The sequence below is a fragment of the Lepidochelys olivacea genome (genome assembly GCF_965140295.1).
Source record: "Lepidochelys olivacea isolate rLepOli2 genome assembly, chromosome: 15".
Taxonomy (NCBI): domain Eukaryota; kingdom Metazoa; phylum Chordata; order Testudines; family Cheloniidae; genus Lepidochelys; species Lepidochelys olivacea.
The window spans coordinates 21828569-21851552 of NC_140425.1; the positions used below are offsets into that span (position 1 = coordinate 21828569).

The 22984-nt window shown below is 44.3% G+C and overlaps 1 protein-coding gene across 3 annotated transcripts in view; it reads right to left on the reverse strand.

Moving 5' to 3' along the window:
* The window catches only part of ULK1 (unc-51 like autophagy activating kinase 1), a gene marked incomplete at its 5' end in the record, with an annotated part of 99490 nt that extends 85208 nt beyond the window's left edge, over positions 1-14282 (reverse strand). The window contains 4 exons of one of the 3 annotated variants that reach the window (XM_084649216.1): positions 12257-12298; positions 12388-12480; positions 13331-13429; positions 13962-14282. In XM_084649216.1, coding sequence (XP_084505342.1) covers positions 12257-12298; positions 12388-12480; positions 13331-13429; positions 13962-14282 — 555 coding nt within the window. Of the gene's footprint in view, positions 1-12256; positions 12299-12387; positions 12481-13330 lie in introns of all 3 variants that reach the window. The other 2 variants (XM_084649217.1, XM_084649218.1) reach the window with 2 other exon arrangements.
* Between the last annotated feature and the right edge of the window lie 8702 nt (positions 14283-22984).

Here is a 22984-nt window from a genome sequence, read left to right on the forward strand (position 1 = left end):
AAAATCCAGAACTTGAAAGTCACCAGGGATTGCTGTATGGGGCCTATCCTTAAAATTCCTCATTCTCAGACACAAACTAGACATCAAGGGAGAGAAAAATCTGCCATTAACGGGTCTCAGCACTGACCTGAACAGACCACTCCAGGGAAAGGAAGGGTTAGGCCAGACTGATGCCAAGGATATCCTTGGTCTCTCCTCAGAGATGCCCAGCATGATGGCCGCCATCTTGGTTCACACAGCAGGGACTGAACTCAGGACCTCCAGAGCTAATAGCAGGAGATGCTACAGTTTGAGCTAGACAGCCAAGGTGTCCCGGCTGGCAGCTGGAGCCATAAGAGACTCGCATCCTCTGTGGATCAGGCACAGAGCAGGGACCGGTAACACACACGCACGAGTGGCCCATTGTGAGGATGGTTTGACAATGTGGACAACAGTCAACTCAGATGTGCACAGACTCTAAAATCATTCCACTGAGACCACCAAAATAGTAACAACTTACAGAACTCTACACCAGTCTGGCCCAGACTAGTAGTGACCAAATCTCATAACCAACCCCAATATGTAAAATTCACAAATGAATGGTGTCACTAAATGTGGACTACAAAGGCCCTCACGTTCAAAACAACCTTATATGACATGACTCCAGTGTAAACTAACTTCACACTACAAAACAACAAAGCCTCTAGGCAAGTCATTTATGTAGGCTGGTGGAGATAACCTAGAAGACTTCAGCCTCCAGAGCTGTCAATCAGGTACCTCACAAAAGCAGTAAGTACCTAATCCAACTGCCACTGAAGTAAGTCAAAGAGTGGCTTTCCATTGACTTCAATGGGCTTGAATCGGGATCTACATTTACAGAGATAGTCTATTCGGGATGGAATCAGTAACAAATGGAGACACAACCTATCCTGGAAATTACCTGAACCACGTACTTCTGTCTAGAAAAGATCACACAGGCAGAACAGCTACAATTACTGTACATAACCAAACGTTCAACAAAGCAGTTCCCATAGGCCAGGCCTAGAAATCAATGAATGAAAAAGCACTGTCCACACCAAAAACCTTCTAGCTAATAAAACATCACTGAGAGGTTGTCACTTTATTGGCCATGAAGTATAGTTTCTGAAAACTTTTCTTGCTGGTAAAGTTTCTTTTACAGGACAAATACAGTTCCGTAGTCACCCCAGAGGGCTGAAGATAGCCTTGCTAATAGGAATACTTCCACTCATGTGTGCAAAGGAATCTTATGGAGATAGATCATGCAGTCAACACCCCATCAGCTCCCACAGACAAACCCAAATGCAAAGGATCTCCTGGCTTGGGAGCTTTTCCTCTGGCTGCGAAGGCTCCTGCTTCTTACAACAGATGCAGAATGCACTGCGGTCTACAGCCTCCCAAACTATCTGGAGACAGCTGCTGAGGAAAGATAGCCAGGGATACAGAGGCCATCTGTTGTGAATGAGATTCTCATGAGGGCCCACTGATTGCACCAACAAAAGGAGAAGCCTACAGTATAGTTCAGAGCACAGCCTAAGGGTTACTAAATGGGTGCGGGGAAAGAACGTTTGATACAAGCTGAACTTAAAAACAAAATATCACCACCTAACGCAGGGGTGGCCAACCTGTGGCTCCGGAGCCGCGTGCAGCTCTTCAGGGGTTAATACGCAGCTCCTTGCATAGGCGCTGACTCCGGGGCTGGAGCTACAGGGGCCAACTTTCCAGTGGGCCGGGTGGTGCCCACTGCTCAACCCCCATCTCTGACCGAGCCCTGCCCCCCCTCCATACCTTCCCCCAAGGCCCGTGCTCCCTTCCCCCGAGTCTGCCATGCCCTCACTCCTCCCCACCAAAGCTTCCTGCACATGTGAAACAGCTGACTGCAGCAGGTGGGAAGCGCTGACTGGCAGGGCTGCTGGGGGGCGGGAGGTGCTGGGGGGCTGGAGCTGATGGGGGGCTGCTGACGTATTGCTGTGGTTCTTTGGCAATGTACACTGGTAAATTCTGGCCCCTTCTCAGGCTCAGGCTGGCCACCCGACCTAACCTTACCTCCTCGACTCTCTGCAGGGACCCTATGGACAGGCCCTGCATCATACCGCACCCTTTTCTTTTGTTGGTGTAATCAGTGGACTCTGGTGCCCTGGCTGCCTCTGGAACACGGTGGGTATGTCTACACCGCAGATAAACACCCACGGCTGGCGTGTCAGGCCATGGAAGTGCAGTGCAGATGCAAAGGGGACAGGGTCCCAGAGCTCAGGCTCCAGCATTATAGCCCCGCAGCCCCACGAGCCCAGTCAGCTGACATGGGCCAGCCGCAGGGGTTTAACTGTAGCGTAGACAAACCCATAGCCTTTTCATCTCTCTCCTACTCATCCGCTGGCTCAGTGTTAGAAAGATTGTGGGAGTGAATTCTAGATCATCTGTGGATAGAGCAAGGAACTCCACTTAGCAGGTCCTGTCCTTTTGCTGCCTGAAAAGCCTGCAGCTACTGTGTAGGTCCCTGTTACTAGCTGGATGGACTGGGGTGATGGAACCTACATCCTTAGACAGGAGGGAACGGTTAAACCTCGCTCCTCCCACCCTCTGAGCTCGGACTGAATAGGCTACTCTCTAAAAAGAGGAGGGAAGGTTGGTGTTATGGAAGGAGTGCTCTGTCTTGATGCAAGCATTAGGACTGAAGCAAGAAAAGAGACAATAGCCACTTTGATCTGAATAGCAGGAGCACTTATCAATAACCACCTTTCTCTAAATAAACATGGCTGGAAAACATTCACATGACTTTTGGCCTAACATGCAGCAACACCCTGGAGCGTGTCCCCATGCTACCCTGTTCATCCACATGGCTGCCACCGGCACCTTGCTCCTACCGTTCACCTCCTTCCTTTCCCTGGCAGTAAAGAATTGAGGAATATTTTTAGACAAGCTATTGGAAAGGCAAACATTCATTTAGACGCAAAAGAAACAAACGTGGGAGGCGGGGGGGGGGGGGAAGAGAGATGAAGTGGAGAAATCACTAAGTTAATATTAGCTGGTTTACTAGAACATAACACTCTCTCTGCATGGATACATGGTAACATGGCAATGCCACTGGCCCCCGCACACAGCTTTAAAGACATATCAACAGGGCCAAGTTTCAGGAAGGACCTTTGTGATCCAGGCCCTGCAGCTGGAGTGGACCAGCAAGGCACCACCAAGCGGGCAACAGGCAGTATGGCTGCCACCTGCTTCTGGCAGAAGTCCTACACCGGGAAGAGGAGACACACCCATATCACCTCATATACTCCAGGAAACAAAAGAGCTTATGTGGGGGGGGTGGAAAGCAGAGAGCAGCTGGGGGTCACATCATAGATTCCACTCACCCTCCTGGGGCACATTTTCCAAGATTTTGGTGGATCCAGGCCCAGCATACTTCAAATTCAGCCCTAATTAAGACCTACACTAGCCAACTAGAAAAACCTTCTCCCGACGAAGGCACAAGAGTTCAGATACCTCAGTGCCAGATCTTACTGGGTTGTGAGAGACCTGCAACCACCCACACAGAGGGTTTGTGCGTCTGTAACCCACACACCTTCTGGGTGTGGTGTTCTGTCCCATCGAGGGGCACCAAGACCACTTAGAGAGAGTTAAATGAGTCTGCTCTACAGCCTTAGCTAATAACCAGCTGACTTTTATGTCATGCACTAGAGGCTTGGGCGCTAAGCTCCAGAGGTCCCTGGTTCGATCCCACCCGACGATGACCAGGGTCTGTCGGCGTTATACTTCCTCTCTGACTCTTGGTCACACTTTGTCCACACACTCCCATCTCCCTCAGTGACAGCTGGATCCAGAACACCTCTTGGGGGAAGGAAGTTGCTGACACATGGAGGTGATCAGAAAAAGGAACAGTGCCACCTCCCTTTGCCCCTACAGATCTCAGGGAACCCTTGTAGATGGGCTTCTGTGGGATCAGCAGAAGTATAAAGTAGCAGTGTCCCTTCCACATACCATGTACCTTCTGCTTATGAAATGGATGGGACAACGTGACCCGAAGTCAATAGGAAAAACAATTCTCAAGTTTCTAAGTGGATTTCATGAAAAGAAGGAAAGTGCTCCACATATAAATAATTCCCTAGGCAGCTGTCCTCAGTGTCTGGTTGCATGTTGGTTGAAAACCCTTCAAGATAAATAGTCTAATGTCCATTTAATTATTATTTGCAAGACGACATAATGACCAGTTTAGCCAAATGAAAGCAACACCTTTCTGCTTTCCTGGTGGCCCCCAACCAGGTGAAACCTCAGCTCACCTGAAGGAGACCATCCATCACCTTCTGACTGACAAGTCTTCCAAAATGTAGCCTTCCCTTCAAACAAGAGTCTCTCCTTCTCCAGGCCCTAGTAGCCTGTAAGAGTACATCGACCCTGCAATGTAGGCCCAGGGTTACTAGAACCCAAGTTAACCCAACAAACCCAAACCCTGGATTTGTTAACATAGGACTTGAGAGTCTACACTCATTTGCAACCCTGCTCCCAAGCTGGGGCTCCAGCAACTACACTGCACTGTGCAGACCTGAGTCCAACCACCCAACTCCTACCGGACTATCAATGAGAGTTGATGAGAGACTATCAATGACTACCTGGCCTTTGTAAATTTCCCTTTTTATGACTCTTTACTATATCCCTAGTTTTCAAGTGTCTGTTTCTGGAAATCAAATGTACTTCACGTCACTGTGAAATACTGATAACAGAAAAACAAGATTCTCCCTTAGAACAAGTCTGGGCCTTTGTATACGAGAAAACTGACAGAGTCAGAAGATAGAGAGTACCAGAGCCTTAAATGTCCAGTAGTTTAACAGCAAGGAACGGGAGAGAAGAAATAACTCATCTCAATGTTCCTTTGCTGGCTGCTGCATTACAAGATACACCATGTGCCGACTAGATTTTCACAGGAAAACACATTTGGACCAGCCTGAAAAATCCTCCAGCCAGTACGATTCCCCACTTGTTGGCGACGTGTACATTAAGAAGGGATTAGAGACTCTATTGGTTACACAACTACAAATTGGCACTCTCTCTTTTTGTCTCTGTGTACGTGCCGCTTCACCTCTCAACACCTGCAGTGTGATTTCTCATCTCACCAGCAGCTCCCACTCACCACCATCTGGGAATACAAAGATGGACTGGAACAGGCAGGAAGGTTTTCCTTTCTTTAGATGTAAGATGCTTCGCTAAATAGGATCAATAAAGGCTTTAACTTCAGCATCTTTCATTCCCTACAAGTGATACTTAATGTCTAGCTGATTACTAAGATGCTAGCTCAGATGACGTAATCCCTCCTGTTGTCCTGATGTTAACTTCTTTACTGGCTACAAGGCAGCTAGATGCTCAAACTGTCCAGACACAACATTTCAAGCATAAGTGCCCTAGAGGATAATGCATGGACTGGGATTCAGGAGACCTGGGTTCTTTTTCCAGCTCCAACACTAGCCTGCTGGGTGACTGTGGGCATGTGACCTCCCCACTCTGTGACTCAGTTTCTCCCATCTGTAAAATAAGGATAATGTTTTGACTTGCTTGGTTAATCTGTGAGCTGGACACTTGGCCTTCTGGCAAAATCTCCTCAGAAGACCCAAACAAAGATAAATGAGACACAAAATCTGTCTCTACCCAGCCTTTTTACAGGGTCCCATTTCTCCCTCAAGGGCTGTCCGTCTTCTCCCTTCTCCAGGGAGTAACAAGCACTTTCCTCTCCACAGACCACAGCTTCCTTTTCCAAACCCTTCCTCTTGGGTGCGGGGAGTTTACCCCACCACCATTAGGTGGCACCGTAGACAAGCCAGGGGGAGGGGGAGGGGGAGGGTGTCTCTTCCCTCCCCTCATGTCTCCACCCCTGGGACCCTAATACTATATAGGCTACTGGCTGCCCTCCAAACTCCAAATCGCCCTGCTCTTCCTATTCAGACTAAATGTTTTTACAGTCCAATCACAAAGATTTCATAGTGAAAGTTGTCATCATGGAAATGCTGACACAGCCTAAACATCAGCAGCACAAACGGCACCTCAACAGTAACAGTAACTGGAGCGTCACTGTTCAATTCAAAACACAACCACACTCCAGTTTCCAATTACTCTTTGGAGACATCCCTTAACCTCTCTCGTTACAGGCTGAGTAATGCTGCCTTTTCTAGAAGGAAGCTACAGAGACTATTAACTCTCCCTATCACCAGCTCGTGTGGGACATGGCATCATGAGAGGAAAACACAGGTAGAAGGCCCAGCCATATAAGAACATGGTGAGTAAAACAGTGATCATGATTTCAAAATTGCAACAAGGCCACTCCCTCTAAAAATATCACCTCACTATTCAGAGGGTTATAATTAGTGGAAACTAAACATTTGCCAGCGGTTTCCTTGGCCTTTAGAAGAGTGTGGACATTTAGGAGACCTTTTAATTCATTTATTTTTTGTTGGTTCCACAAGATTATAAAAAACAGTTACCTGCGTACCAGTTAAGCCCCTCTGAACACAGAAATGATGATTCACTAGACTCTCAGACCTTCCTCCGGAAGACTATGGAATCTTCACCAGGTTTTCGCAATGAAGCCCAACCCCATCTTCAGTCTACAGGGTATTTCCCATGTGTGGAAGTTGAGGGTGACCATGCATAGCAGGGATTCCCACCATTACCATCCACAACTGAGGCACAGAGAAGATTGGCCATCCTGATATGCCTGCATGTGACACCCAACTCTCAAGGCGATTTGCCAACTTCACTTCGGGACAGAACAAGAGAAGGCTTTAGATGGGCCTGAATGACCTCAGAAGTGCAACCTCTCAGACAAAGCATGTTTTCTTAGGGATTTCAAATGGCATACGGGAGTCCTGTGTCCTGAGACACAAACGTCAAAAAGTCATTCCTCAAGAGCAAGAGACCCAGTATTAGCTGGCATCTGAGGCTGCCAGGCACAGCAGTGGCTTTGCCGCCGGTGATACAGGAATCGGCCAACACCACAAAGGATGCCAGAGCAATGCAGCAGGTACCTGCAGTGCATGAGGATAAGCCCCAGGATAACAAGATCACACAAAACCAATTTCAAGTCAAAGGATAGAGCCTATATGGGGGCACGGGGGAAACACGTACAAGACGTGGGAAAACCGCACATTTGGCCAATCTCCTTCCAGCAAAGGCCATCATTCAGGCACCCATGCTAATTTTAGCCTTTGATCCCACTGACTATGAGGCACTGCTGCCTGACAAGCAGGCCCCAGGAGAGAACGAGGTCATTCTTTGCTGGCTTTGTTCCTTTCCGAGACTGGCATTGGATAGCTGATCATCAAGCCCAACGGCCTTCTCTCATGCAGCCTTTCTTCCGGTTGTCCTGTGATCTGTTCAATGTGCATGAGTCCTGCAAGGAGGATTGGTCCTGGATGGCCATCAGTATGGCTGATGCCGCTCTGCTCTTCGTCTCCTTTTCATTCAATCCAGGGGGTGGAATCTCCTGGCTTTTCCAGAAACGAAAGCGAGGTGCAATTTTTCAGCCAAGCCTTTGCGGTAGCATGGGGGGAACTAAGGTGGGGTCTCTTTTCCGGTTCCTAGTTAGTGAGTGATGTCTGTTTAACGCCGACGACTGAGAGACCCCAGTCATCGGCGAGTGGGATCAAACCTGGGACCTCTGGAGCTTAGTACATGAGCCTGTACCACATGAGCTAAAAGCCAACCAGCTGTTAGATAAGGCTGTAGAGCAAACTCATTAATCTCTCTCTCTAAGTGGTCCCAGTGCCACTGGATAGGACAGAACACCACACCCAGGAGGTGTGTGGGTTACATTTGCTTTCCCTGTGATATGCCTGATGCTGCAGTGATGGACATACCGAATTACTGACAATATTAATAACCCCCTTACTTAAGTAGGTCCCCTGTGGGAGTAACAGCACGATTAGGTGTATGTCCTGAATTACATTCTATATAGCATCTATATAGCAAACCCTTCTTTTTGCAAAAAAGGACAAGATCATCTGAAGAAGTGGGTTTTTTACCCAGGAAAGTTTATGCCCAAATAAATCTGTTCGTCTTTAAGGTGTCACCGGACTCCTTGTTGTTTTTGTGGATACAGACTAACACGGCTACCTCTCTGATACTTAACGTGATCATTAGCATCTACACAGACCGGACGGGAAAAGGACATTGGGGTAGCTGTGTTAGGGCAACTTTGCACTGTGTTACCGGCATAAGCTGCCCTGAAGCCAGCAGAGGTGCTCACCAGGAAATCACCCCAGCGCTGTGAAATCTTCAGGTGGTACAACACCTACATCACCACCGCTCCGAGCAGCTGGCACAGGGGACACAACCGTGAGAAACAAGGCACAACCCATGCTTCCCTATGTCCTAGTGACCCGAGCCACCAACAACAGCCTGCAGGCACCTTTAAACTAGTGCTGGCAGTAAGCAGCCCAGAACAGAGCATTCCCAACATCAGGCAGACTCAGAGGCACCTTACCATTCCCACTCCTCTCAACTGATCCTTCATCACAGCTGAATATTCATCCCCCCGGTTTCTAAGGTCTCTAAAATGAAGTTGAGTTCATCCACACACGGGTGTCGAACCCCTGGTTCTAAGGAGCCTAGTTATTTCCAACCCTGATCCTTATGCTGCCACGGCATCATTATCTCCAAATCCTTGTCTCTTTAGACACCCCGTTCCACCCTCTTTAAAAAGAGCCTGAAGTCCTCTATTTTCTATATTTCCTATCTGGTGAGGCTTCTAGGATACATCAGCAGACTGGCACCATATACTATAAACCAGCTGTGCCAGTAGGCCTCTCTGTTTGAATTGCATTGGACAAAGGTAAAAGGGTAACAACCCAAAAGGTCTATCCATGGCTTAAGCACAGAGACACAAGCTAAGTTTTCTGAAAGCAGCTGGAAATGGTGGTTAATAAAATGAGTGTTTTTTTGAAAAGAGAGGAAAGATAATGAAAGGGATGCTCACCCCTAGTGGTTTTAAACAGGAGGAAAAAAAATCTGTGTGTCTTGAAAGATCATTGAGACAAACTACAGTACTTTCTCCACTGTAAAAGCTCTCTCTGTCTCTCCCCATCCACGTATTTATATTTCACTCATTAGAGTACTTTCTGAGGGCCTCAACACCTTGAAGGCATTTATCCTCAGCACTCTTGGGAGGACAGGAAGATCTGTTATCCCCATTTTACATGTAGGGAGCTGGAGCACTGAGATGCTAAGCAACTTGCCCAAGGTCACACAGGAAGTTTGTGACAGGCTGGGACTTGAATCCAGGTCTCCCAAGAGCTAGTGCCCTAAACACCTCTCTCCAAAAGACGGGCTAAGAATCTGTGATCATTCAGTGGCAGTAATACACTTTGATATAGGGCAAACCCAAAATTCAACTTCTCCAACTGTTTATTGCTCCAAGGACAGGTTTGCAGCTCAGATCTATTCTGCATGTGCTCACAAATGAGTATTTTTAAGGCAAAACTCAAAAAAACCTGATTCCATCCCCCTCCTTGTGCAGAGACTGTCTCATTGGGATCCCTGGACCAAGCTGAGCACATCAGTGATAGTTGAGCATATAATAATTGGAACATATTTTTCATTTTATGAGCCCATTCCAATTTAATGATGCTACGGTTAAACACTCCCCTTCACAGCTCCTAAAAGGCCAGATACGGTTTCCTTATGCATCATTAAATATTCACCTATGTCAAATGTCATGCCAGTAAAGCTCTTATTTTATTATTATTCATGATCCAGTATCATAAAGCTCTGTGCAAAAAGGACTGAATGCAGCAGGTTTCTGGGTGAAGGTGGTGGTGGGGTAAATAGGGGTAAGTGGAACTGCTGCTGCAAGCCTGATGGAGTTACTCAATGTTCTTGTATAAGAAATCTAGTATTACATCAGGCTTTATTTTCACATGCAAAAAAACCACCAAAAATATCCGCAATCACTAACCTACACCCTCTGTGATTTTCCCAACCATTTCCTTGAGTGTACAGGAGTCAGAATTAAAGAAGCCACTGGTGACAGGGGTGGTGGAGAGGAATAATTAAAAAAACCAACCCAATACTACAACAATGCAACAGAAACAAAAGCCACAGAACAACAGGAAGATTAGCAAATCTATTCATAGCTTCACAGTTGCGAAGGCCAAAAACACTAAAGTGAGGGAAAAGTCTCTTCAGTTTTATGATTCAGGGAAATAAAAGTGTAAGTAATTGCAGTTGGCTGTTTTCATGGGGAAATAAAAATGAAGCGATCAAGTTTGCTTTCAGAGAAATACAACCAGTCAGAAATGTTCCCATTCCACAAAACAAGGTGGGGTATAGAACCACCACACTCCAATGACTCCTTTCAAAGACATTTATTTAGGGAACCCTCCACACACACACCCTTCCATCACACCAGGGAGTTAGGGGGAGCAGGAGCTAAACAAAAAAGTTTTGAATATGCTGACAGAGGTCAGCCCTGCAACGTAACAATTTATGGAAATGAGAACTGCAGCAATGAACATTTAGAGGCAGGACCAGTAATTGGGGTGCAGGGAGTGCAAATGGAGAACTGCACACACACAAAATCGGTGATCCCACTTCCCCATAGGAACCTCTCCCCTACCACAAATTCTACCTCCTTTATTATCTCTGCATCTCCAAATCTGCAGCTTTACAGACTGAAAGAGCTCACATAACCCATGACTGTGCACGACTTTTTTGCAACCATCTCCACATCCTGTACAGGTTTAAGAAACAGGCAGGGCGGAGGGAGGGATAGCTCAGTGGTTTGAGCATTGGCCTGCTAAACCCAGGGTTGTGAGCTCAATCCTTGAGGGGGCCATTTAGGGATCTGGGGAAAAAACTGGAGATTGGTCCTGCTTTGAGCAGGGGGGTGGACTAGATGACCTCCTGAGATCCCTTCCAACCCTGATATTTTATGATTCTTTTCAGAACAGTGGGGCTCTTGGCACAAGACATGCTGCCATGAACTAATCCTATTCCCAACTCCCCCACCGCACCCCCACAAAAAAAGGGTTTGAAAAATCCATCCTCATCTGCCTTTAAAAAAAAAAAAAGAAGCATTAAACCCTTCCCGAGTACTATACCTGACCCAAAATAACCTCCCCTAGGCAGCATCTACCCCATCTCCCAGCAGAGAGAGATGCATGGTGGGTAATGTAGTCCTATCTAAAAGAACACTAATACCAAGTGAGGAATGCAGACTACAGCTCCCAGAAGGCATTGCTGGCAGCCTCTACCACCCAGCTGGGGATCTCGTTGCACAGTGATGCAAAGGGCTGGCTGCACCAATGGAGGAGGGCAGGACGAATGTCAACAAACAAGGAGGCCTGCAGGCCACGTGACATCACTTAGAGCAGTGAACCACAGATAAGCAACAAAAACAGCAACCCTGGTGCTGCATGGTCTCATTGCAGCAACTAAAGCTGTCATTCCCAAACGAGAGAGGTTAGGCTGGAAATACACCCTCCGACTTCTCCCATGCTAGGACTGCATATGTACACAACAGGATTCCAGTCTACTGAGAATCTAGAGTCACTAAAAACAAAATCATCATGTGTGCAATAAAACCTGTCCCAAAGAACAGTAAGAAGGGAGGGCTGCCTAGTAGAGTTGGTTTTTATAATCAGAGTACCTCAGAATGGTCTCTTAGGATCAGGGCTTGCCTGTTAGAAGCGATCCTCAGAGCTGACATCTGAGGGGAAAAAGCAACTTTACAGGAAGCAGCAACCTTCTAAAAATAAGTCTACTGCAATTTATAGGAGCCACTGAATGCCATAAGGACAAATGAAAAATTTTAATGAAACTATCCACTACCTGGAAACAAAACGTAGGCCACAAAGTCAACCTCACCCCTCTTCAATACCCTAGATAAGTTCAAATTATTGAATAACAGGAAATGTATGTGCACCCTCAGAAAAAAAGGAACTTGTGCCAAAAAGAATGACTGTATTTTTGTGTTTATAATGCCACAATGAGACATTAACATATACACCATGCATTAAACTTCACCGCACAACATCTAAGGACATTAGCAAAATAGTTCTCCCCCTCCCCATCTCAAGCAATCATGGTCTGGAATACAATTAAATAGAAGTGATCTGTTCGGACATGTTAGTATATTTCCCTGTCTTACAAAGGGGAGATTTTTCATCATATAAGTAGGCTCTAAGTGGACCATCTGTCCAAACATTCTAAGATCTACACTTTTTACCCAACTTCCCCCCACCCTCAAATACTTCAATGTAATCAGACGTATTACCTGGAAGTCATACAAGGCAACGATATTTTCATGTTTCAGTTCCTAGAAAAAACAAGACAGGAATGCTAAACTAGGAATAACAGAGCATATATAACAGATATTCAGAGAGAAAAAGTAATTTCTGCCTTTACCTTAAGTATTTTGATTTCCTTCCCCAGCAGAGTTTGAGATTTTGCAAGGTTTTTCTTGTTAATACACTTCACAGCTACCTCCAGCCCAGGTTTCTGAAAGTTAAATGTGTATGTATAGTTTAAAAGATAAATGTCAATTTCAGTATTAAATAACATTAAGAAACAAGGGTCTCTCCCAGATTACAATTATATCTGACAAAGGGGTTACAGAGCATTGGTAAAGGGCCCTAATTCAGTATCCCAGTACATACCCTGTACTTGTTCAGACTTGCCCTTTGCTGAATTAGCCTGGTCAGCACAAAAAAGAAAAGTTGAAGGTTTGGATTTTTCTTATTACTTTATACTACAGTTATCCTCTTATTTAAGCAATGCAAATAAATGGATTGTAGGAACCAGGGCTTATCCTGAGCTTTAATGATGAAAAATCCAGATTGATTGTATCCTCTTATTTAACCCTAACTGATCCAAAAAAAAAAAAAAAACCCACCACAACAAAACCCACAACAGCCCTCCTCTAAAAGCCACACATTTAATAAATGCAAATACACTTCAGAAACTGAACTGGTTTGAGGGAAGGTTATTTTGATCTATTATGTTTCTACGGGACACCAGAGCACGACCCAATATTGATACTGTAGTTCACTGCTGCGTATATCTTGTTGACTTTTAAACTCTTTATTTATTCTGGCCAACCACAAACAAAGACTTTTTCAAGGCTTCTGCTCATTTACATGCACCTCAACAACATATAATAATGCATATGTATTTATATGGCACCTAGCTACAAACGTGACTGGGGAGCTTTGTAATAAACCAAACAAAACACAGACTATGAGATTCGAGACAACAGTACAGAGCCATAGGGACAACCACAGACAAAGAGGGGTAAACCCTCCCCACTTAAGTCGTGGAAAAGACAAACAAAAGAGCAAAACCTATTTACCTCTTTGTGTCTCCCTTTGAAAACAACAGCAAAAGCTCCATGTCCGATCAGATCTTTCCTGCTGAACTCAAACTTTCCTATTGTCTCCATGTCTTTATCCTTTTGGATTTCCAGTATGTGTCCGAGAGAGGGGGTTGGCAGTAAATAATAATAATAGTTGATAGTTTTAAAACCAAAATTAACGACAAACAAAAACAACCCACCCACCCCCCTCCTTAAGAACAATCAGGAGCTGGAGACTTGTTGGAAAAGTAAAGTCTCTCTTCTATCAACCTCTCGGCAGCTAAACATCTGGCTTTTCACTCCCACCTCTTCTTCTTCCATGGGCTGCCTTTTCCTGGAGAAGGGTTGGGGTTTAGTCATTGTTAGAGTCTGGAGAGACGTCTGTTCCCTAACAACAGGGCCTTTCCCATCCCCTGCTAGCAGCCTAGTGATATCAAGAGGAGTTGTCCCGCCGACTTTGTGCTAAGAACCTCTACCCAGGATGAAATCCCAGCCCTTCCCACCCCAAAGCCGCTGATGCAAGAGCAAGTCCGCTTTAAAAAACAACAAAAATAATTCCACTTTAAAAAATCCACCTTAAGAGCAAGTCCACCTTAAAAAAAAAATTCCACCTTAAGAGCAAGTCCACCTTAAGAGTTGCCTTCCTCCCCCCATTTGTTTGTATACAGGAGCCAGCGGTGCTAGGGTCACCCCTAGAATGGCCCGGCGCCTGGGATCCGATGCTCCGCACGGGCTCCCCGGCTCCTTCTTCGCGGGCCGGGAGCGATCCGGGCCGCAGCCGCCGCTGCCCAGCCTCAGACAAAAGATCTGCGGACTCCGGAGCGCAGGAGAGGAGAGTCCTGGCTCCGGCAGCCGCGGCGCAGGCGCGGTGAGCACGGTGGGGGAGGTAGAGGCAGATAGACCGGAGACGGCGGCAGCAACCTAAGGCGGAGGGGCTGAGCTGACACATTTAAAGCCACAGCCTGCAGCAGCCGCCGCCACCCGTGAGTCACCCTGCCCAGGCAGGGCACACGCTGGCCCACTCGGTTCTGGGAGTTAGCAGCTCATCACCTGAGGAGACATGTGAACAGCGATTCCCTGGAACCAGACAATAAAGCCCCTACTAGAGCACACCTTCGCCTGGTTACAGGCTGTACACTACAGTGATCCCCTTGTCACAGGATATTCCATCAGCGGCTCCAAGTTTTACTGCTTGCAACGGTCAAAACACAGATGAGATCTCCCCCCCCCCCCCAGTGATTTTTTGCTATTTTAACCAATCATTCAAAATGGATTAACTGCAGAAAAGTTTTGAAAATTCACACCCCCTCCTAAAAGTTTCAGCCAGCTGTGTCTACTCACTGTGGCAAGGCATATGGGTCTCTCTCTACAGTATCAGTTACAGGATATCAGCTCTTAGTTGTCTATAAAACACTCAGCACACTTAGGGTGCTATATAATAATAATCGGAACCTCAATAACAACCATGCACATATTCCAAACACAATAATAATATCCCATGATTATACCCCACAAACACTTCTTTCAATTTTGATTGTGAAAGGGGATGCAGTGTTGTTCCAAGGCCTTTCAGGGATGCAAAAATGTACCATAAGTAACTGTTTTAAGGATGGTGCATGAAAAGGTCATTGGTCCTGTTGGTATTTCATTCTGTCACGACACAAGCTGATAACATGATGGTTTCATTGCTCCTGAGGGTAGATTTGTGATATTATGTAAACACTGCTCTCAGAATCCTGTGTCAACATGCAGTCATGTCCTTGAGCACCTTCAACTGCCAATGTAGTCAGTGGAAGTTGAGAACACTCAGTACCCTGGCGCACCAGGCCCTATATATGATTCAAAGGCATTCTTTCTACTGAATTCGACTGCTGCTAAACAGTTCAGGTGTTTTGTTGTATATAAATCACAGGGGAAATGAAAGCATATGCTAAGCCCAGGTTATAGTTTATAACTTGTGTTTCTGGACATCCATGAATGTTATTAAACGTTTAATGAGGATTACAAGAATAATAATATTCTTTTAAAGTGTAATCTCGGTAATTATTTGCACCGATACAGTCTTTAAGCCAGAATGTGTGTTACATAGTGATTTGCCAAACCCAAGCATTCAAAATCATGAGTCAGGCCCCAAAATCAGGAAATTGGCTTAATAATAGGGCTGTCGATTTATCGCAGTTAACTCACGCGATTAACTCAAAAAAATTAATCGCGATTAATCACAGTTTTAACTGCACTGTTAAACAATAGAATACCAATTGAAATTAATTAAATATTTTGGATGTTTTTCTACATTTTCGTATATACCATATTCTGTGTTGTAACTGAAATCAAAGTGTATATTTTTTTCATTATAAATATTTGCACTGTAAAAATGATAAACAAAAAAATAGTATTTTTAAGTTCACCTCATACAATCACTAGTGCAATCACTTTATCATGAAAGTGCAATTTAGAAATGTAGATTTTTTTTTGTTACATAACTTCACTCAAAAACAAAACAATGTTAAACTTCAGAGCCTACAAGTCCACTCAGTCCTACTTCTTGTTCAGCCAATCGCTAAGACAAACAAGTTTGTTTACATTTGCAGGTGATAATGCTGCCCTCTTCTTATTTACGATGTCACCAGAAAGTGAGAACAGGCACTTGCATGGCACTTTTGTAGCTGGCATTGCACGTTATTTACATGCCAGATATGCTAAACATTCGTATGCCCTTTCATGCTTCGGCCACCATTCGAGAGGACATGCTTCCATCCTGATGACACTCGTTAAAAAAATAATGCGTTAATTAAATTTGTAACTGAAGTCCTTGGGAGAGAATTATATGTACCCTGCTCTGTTTTACCTGCATTCTGCCATATATTTCATGTTATAGCAGTCTTGGATGATGACCCAGCATGTTGTTCATTTTAAGAACACTTTCACTGCAGATTTGACAAAACACAAAGAAGGTACCAATGTGAGATTTCTAAAGATAGCTTCAGCACTTGACCCAAGGTTTAAGAATCTGAAGTGTTTTCCAAAATCTTAGGGGGACGAGGTGTGGAGTGTGCTTTCAAAAGTCTTAAAAGAGCAACACTCCGATGCGAAAACCACAGAACCCAAACCACCAAAAGAAAAAATCAACCTTCTGCTGGTGGCATTTGACTCAGATAATGAAAATGAACATGCGTCGAGCCGCATGGCTTTGGACTGTTATCGAGCAGAACCAGTCATCAGCATGGACACATGTCCCCTGGAATGGTGATTGAAGCATGAAGGGACATATAAATCTTTAGCACATCTGGCACGTAAATATCTTGCGACGCCAGCTACAACAGTGCCATGAGAACGCCTGTTCTCACTTTCAGGTGACGTACACAAGAAGTGGGCAGCATTATCTCCTGCAAATGTAAACAAACTTGTTTGTCTGAGTGATTGGCTGAACAAGAAGTAGGACTGAGTGGACTTGCAGGCTCTAACATTTTACATTGTTTTATTTTTGAATGCAGTTTTTTGTACATAATTCTACATTTGTAAGTTCAACTTTAATGATAAAGAGATTGCACTATAGTACTCGTATCAGGTGAATTGAAACAGTGAACTGTTTCTTTTGTTTTCTTACAGTGCAAATACCTGTAATCAAAAATAAATATAAAGTGAGCCCTGTACGCTTTGTATTCTGTGTTGTAATTGAAATCAATATATTTGAAAATGTAGAAAACATCCAAAAATATTTAAATCAATGGTATTTTATTATTAACAGTGAGATTAATTGCGATTAATTTTTTTAATTGCCTGACAGCCCTACTTAATAATAATACATTTGGGAATCTTTTTATTTGCTTTCTAGTTTCTGAATCTGGAGAGTGCACTGGGTTCACATTTTTAAGCTCTCCTCTGCCACCATGAGAAACTTACTTGAAAGCAAGCAAGCAACCAAGCACACTGAGATTCTTATCCAATTGCTTGATTCCAGCAGCTAAGGCTTTAAGAGAAAACATATATCATAAGATGCCCAATAAAATTATGGGAGTTGGCAACAATGTGATTTACAGACAGTATAGATAGGAATTTCTTCATTCACCACTAAAATGAAACCATCTCTGTTGTAGAACATAACAGCAGTTTAACAATGCACAGAAGCACTATGCAAAAGTTTCAGTCAGGAAGTGGAGAATTCTTTATCAATTTGAAACTACATAGAAAGAAAAGGAGGACTTGTGGCACCTTAGAGACTAACCAATTTATTTGAGCATAAGCTTTCGTGAGCATCCGATGAAGTGAGCTGTAGCTCACGAAAGCTCATGCTCAAATAAATTGGTTAGTCTCTAAGGTGCCACAAGTCCTCCTTTTCTTTTTGCGAATACAGACTAACACGGCTGTTACTCTGAAACTACATAGAGAATTTTTACATTACCCAAACTGGAAATTAGTCAGCACATCACATCACAATTAACATGTCTGCTGTTGCAAAAAAAAAAAATATGGTAGGATCTCTAATTACCACAGGTGGTTAGGTCTTTAGTTTTATGGCGCATTGAAAAGACTCATACAGTTACACTACAAAGAAAATTAAGAACCTAATACAATTGCTACATAAAAGGAGACAAGAAATGTTATAATAGCTAGAGTAAATCTGTACTGTGTGTGTCCGCTTGTATCTTTCTTTGCTGGTGCTCTTGAAATAGGTTTAAACTTTAATTGGCCTCTGTTCTCACTCTGGGTTTGATAAATCCTTTAAGAACAAGCTTTCTTAATGCAGCCCAGAGAGAGAAACCAACAACATTGATTTTTTTTGTAGATTCTCAGCAACAGGGGATTTAATTTTAAAACAAGCTTTGGGAATCATTAAGTTGTTTCCTACCTGATAACAGTTTCAGTGTATTATTATTTAAATTGTGTTAGCACTCAACCTCTGTATGCACACAAATCAAGCCACAGACCCTACCCTAAGAGCTTAACATCTATCAAAATTAAATGACCAGCATTTGTCTTCAAAACTTAAGAAATTGAAGGCTGACCTTAGGAACAGTAGTAAGCGAACTGTCAGGGGGATTTACCATCCCTGAAACTATCGGAACTCAAATTACTGTCTCTTCCTAATACAAATTTTCATTTTAATCCTAATTTAAATTTTAACAAAGCCAGTATTAAGTCTGAAGGCTGCAACATTTGCCAGATTTAGAAGAAAGGAGTAAAAAAGCTGATTATGCAGAGCTTGGCTGAGCATCAATTTAGCAGAGGGAAGGGAGATAAGCCTACAATATCTGAAGTCTGTAAACACCAAAGAGGAAGAGGAATGAATGGTAGAAGGGAGGGTAGCTAAAACTAATGGAATGAAAGCCAATTTTATGTTGAATTTCATTAATAACTTCCTGAAAGTGAAATTTATGAGTTTTGTCTATCTCAGGTGTCAATGATAAAGCTAGATTCTGATCCTAGTTAGGATCATAGAATATCAGGGTTGGAAGGGACCTCAGGAGGTCATCTAGTCCAATCCCCTGCTCAAAGCAGGACCAATCCCCAATTTCTGCCCCAGATCCCTAAATGGCCCCCTCAAGGGCTGAACTCACAACCCTGGGTTTAGCAGGCCAATGCTCAAACCATTGAGCTATCCCTCCCCCCCATACATCAGGCTGAAGCCCAGACTTCAGTAGAATTGCACACCAGAGTACACAAGATCGTATCACAGCTCTCTGATCTCATATGTTATTCCTGGAGAGTTTTGAATTAGCAAACTCATCTGGAACTTTGGGAACAGGGTACCATTGTATCCTTGCTTTAGTGCTGCATGCTGTCTCTACAGTGTTTGTTCATGGCCTTCTTGAGACTTGAAAAAATAACATTTCATAACACCTGCAAAATGCCATTATCTTAAACACACAGGGCCTGAGTCGAGACTCTGGTACACCAGTTTTTGGCCCCTAAACTTGAGGGCCTTCAATGGCATAACCGAGTAGAGAATTAGGCCCCTATACTACAGCTAAATGAGGTTTTGTTTTTTTCCTGAAATATCTTGATTTAAATGTGGGATAACAGTAGCAGAGAACAGAGTATGTGAACTTACGCCTGCAGCAACTTGGGTATTGATTACTCTCAGGTACTGATTACTTTAACAGTGGTTAGAGGGTTATGGTATGAAGTGTTATTTACACATAAAAGAGAGGCTTATGCTCCCTGTATTCCTCCACAGCACCGTCATATCATACACCCTGGATTTACTTATGACGTGGACCCCTTTATTGATCAATTCTGTGGACAGATTTAAATAGCGAATCAATGAGCCGGCTCGGGTAGGTCTGAGCTGTATAATTTCCCCCTCCCCTTCAGGGAACACAATTAGGCTTTATGAATTATTGAAGGCAGTGTTTTTATGTAGTCAGTGAGGTGTCCCAGCAGAGGGTTTCCTGTGTTCCTTTTGCATTTCAGTGTCAGATGCTTTCCAACTGCTGTCTAAGGGCTCCAGGCACTAGGCTTTGCTTGGTGTTCAAAACTCTTAACATGCACATTATCTAACCTGTCCTCAAACAGCCAATTGTTACCATAAGGTCTGCAGATAAATAAGAGAGACAGTGAAAAGCTTTGACTTTAAGCAGTGAACTTTCTGGCTAATTTGGGACTAAATGTTGCAGAAATAAACACCGTTTCTCCTCTGCTCTGAGGTTCTTGTTGTGAGGTTCCTGATGGAAGGGTGCAGTATATGTTTCTGAGGAGAACAGACCTGTCTGTCACCAGCCTGTCTTCATTACAGGGCTGCTCAGAACTGCTTGGTAATAAATACAGTAGAGTCCATTTCATCCTTAGGGGCCAATCACTATCTCCTCCCATCCCCATGCAAAGCCCATGGGGGATCTCAGAGATGTGAGGAAGAGCTAATGGCACTCCTTAAGCCCAAGTGATTGAGGCCTGGGTTTTGGAGGCCTGATCCAAAGCCCATCGAAGTCAGTTGGAGTCTTTCTGTTGACTTCAGGGAGCTTTAGATCAGGCCCTTTTGTGCTGAAGGTCCCAGGCTCTATCCCCATCGCTGACCTGTGTTGTTACAGGCTGCAGCCAGCTTAAAAATAAAACTGATTGCCTCATGGCAGGGTGGCAAGTGCCATAGTGACCGTCATGCTTCAGCTCTTCAGGTCATGTATTTGAGCTCATAGGAGGGCTAGTCAATGTTTGACCTGGGCTTCTCTTTCGCTCCAGATAATGTCAGACCTGGCTGCCTAGTGGGAGGTGGGGTGACTCATTTAAACAAAGCTTCTATGACTAGTGGTTGTCTCCTTCCTCATGAGATGGTTGCAGAACATGGGGACAAACAGTTTGTCAGCCCACGAGAATGTTCTGCAGAGGAGCTTGGGAGGGCCTTGAAACCACAACTATCTCCTTCCATGTCCAATGTCTGCTGAAATGGGGCCTTGTGACCGCAAAACATTGCATGGAGGCTGGAAGATATTCTAAACAGGAGAGGCTGCTGAGGGCAGTCTGCACTGGCTTTGCTTTCAATCAGATACCTGCTGCTATAAATCAACAGCGAGAAGTGTGTCATTTCCCAGACCTGAGGAAGAGCTCTGTGTAGGAAGGCTTGCCTCTCTCACCTCCAGAAGTTGGGCCAATAAAATGTATTACCTCACCCACCTCATCTCTCTAATTTCCACCAACCCACTTTCAGAAGAAAGCCACAGGAGGGACCAAACTTTTAAAAACAACCCCCACCTCTTCCTTTCTGCTGGGAGACTCAGTGCCAAGACACCTGGTTTTTTAAAGAGGGGACTATCACATCCCTGTGACAGATGTTCTAAGCAGATAAGCTCACTCTGAACGTTATGAATGCAGTACTTCTGTTCCATCCCTGGAAGGAGACAGGGATAGCTGTGCACACAGCCGACTGTCAGTGCATATGAGCATAGTAACAGTTACCTTTCTTGTCAGCTTTCAAGATCATCCACCTACTTAGCAGGCTTTGGGTTTGTCTTCTCCCTTTGGTTTAACAGAGAAAGAGGGGGGATACAAAACAAGTGCTAGTAAATCCAAGCGCTTCCCCCTCCACTGTGGCTAAGTTATTCACAGGCTTCCACATTTTGTCTTAAACTTATTTATTTAAGTACAGGATTGGGACCCTCTTCTTCCCCACTGGTGAGGAGTTACTCAAGTGAGTAACCCCATTCAAGTCAATGGAATAAGGAGTTCACAATCCAGTCATGTGGAGTCCAGCCTTACTTCACAAGTCCAAAGGCTGGTGATTCCCTCATGTGGTTAGGCTGCAGGGTTATTGCTAACCCCTCCGCCCCGCCTTTCAACACCAGACCAATTGATCAGACAATAAATAAGCCACAGTGGTCCTGATGTTCTTGTGGTCCCTAGGGTTTCCTCAGGATCCTGTACAGAAGTCAGAGGATCCCCATCTCTCCTTAGGGCCTGATTTTAAGAAATACTGATCCCCCACAGCTCTCACTGAAAATAGTGGATTCTGTAGGTGTTCAGCACTTCTGAAAATCAGGTCTCCATTATCTCATTCTGGACACTTGGTCACAGCAATTATCTTTCCAACTATAAAGAACCAGATTCCTCATAGAAATGTAATGGAAAACCTTGCACACCAAGTATGTTCACAAGAGAAGCACCAAAACAAGGATAGGTCATTAGAAATGTGATCACCCTTTCTCGTGTACTCAGAGAAGGGGGGCTCCGCAGCCAGCAAGCCGGAATCTTTAGCCAGGTTCGCTGAATATTAACCAACCCCTGAATAAGTAGTGTACAATGTAGTAGGTGAACGATTCATTGTAACTTTGCCTAAATATAAAGCTTTTTTTAAACGTAAGAAAGCACAGCAGCATTCTTTAGTAATTGTCCCAGACACTGTTGTTTACATAGCAATATTGCTGTGTTTTGGATGATTACTGCAAAATACTGTAGTATTTTGAGTGTCGCAAGGCAATCCCTCACCATGTTCCTCTGGGGCATTCAGTGAGCCAATAAATCTTTTCCATCCCTAGTTTCTGCATAGGTAAATGGCTATGAAGAATATAAAACAGCAAGGAGGAAGAGAATTTCTAGCATTAAACAAGGAAATAACGCCTACAATTAAGAAACTGAATATTTAGGTTGAATATCATGAAAAGTCTGCTGACTATTGGATCCATTAAGTTGTAGAACAGATTCTTAAGGGGAGCAGTGGCCACTTGGCATATCTGAGATTGCAGACCTACCTCATGATAGTCCACTCGGGGCAGCTAAAACACTGTGTTCCCCACAGGCTGGGGGTCACATGTACACGCCGTTCTCATGCAAGAAACAAGTAGAAAAAAAAGCCCATGAGGTTCAGTTTGAATTTTTGAATGAATTCCCCATATTTGTTCACTCCCCCATGAATATTCCAGTTAACAAGTTTGCTGGCAGAAACTGCACATTTTACGTGGCTTTTGGAGAATATTCCTGGAAGGTGAATGTTTGAATTTGTTATTGTGGCAGTGCCCAGAAATGAAAGCTGGCTAAAGCACTGGCCTGGCACTCGGGAGATCTGGTTCAATGCCCTGCTCTGCTACTGATTTCCTGTGTGATCTTGGGCAAGTCAATTAATCTCTTTGTGCCTCCATTCCTAATCTGTAAAATGGAGATAATAATACTCCCTATCATTTGTCCTGTCCATTTAGATGGCAAGTTCTTAGGGCAGGGACTCTC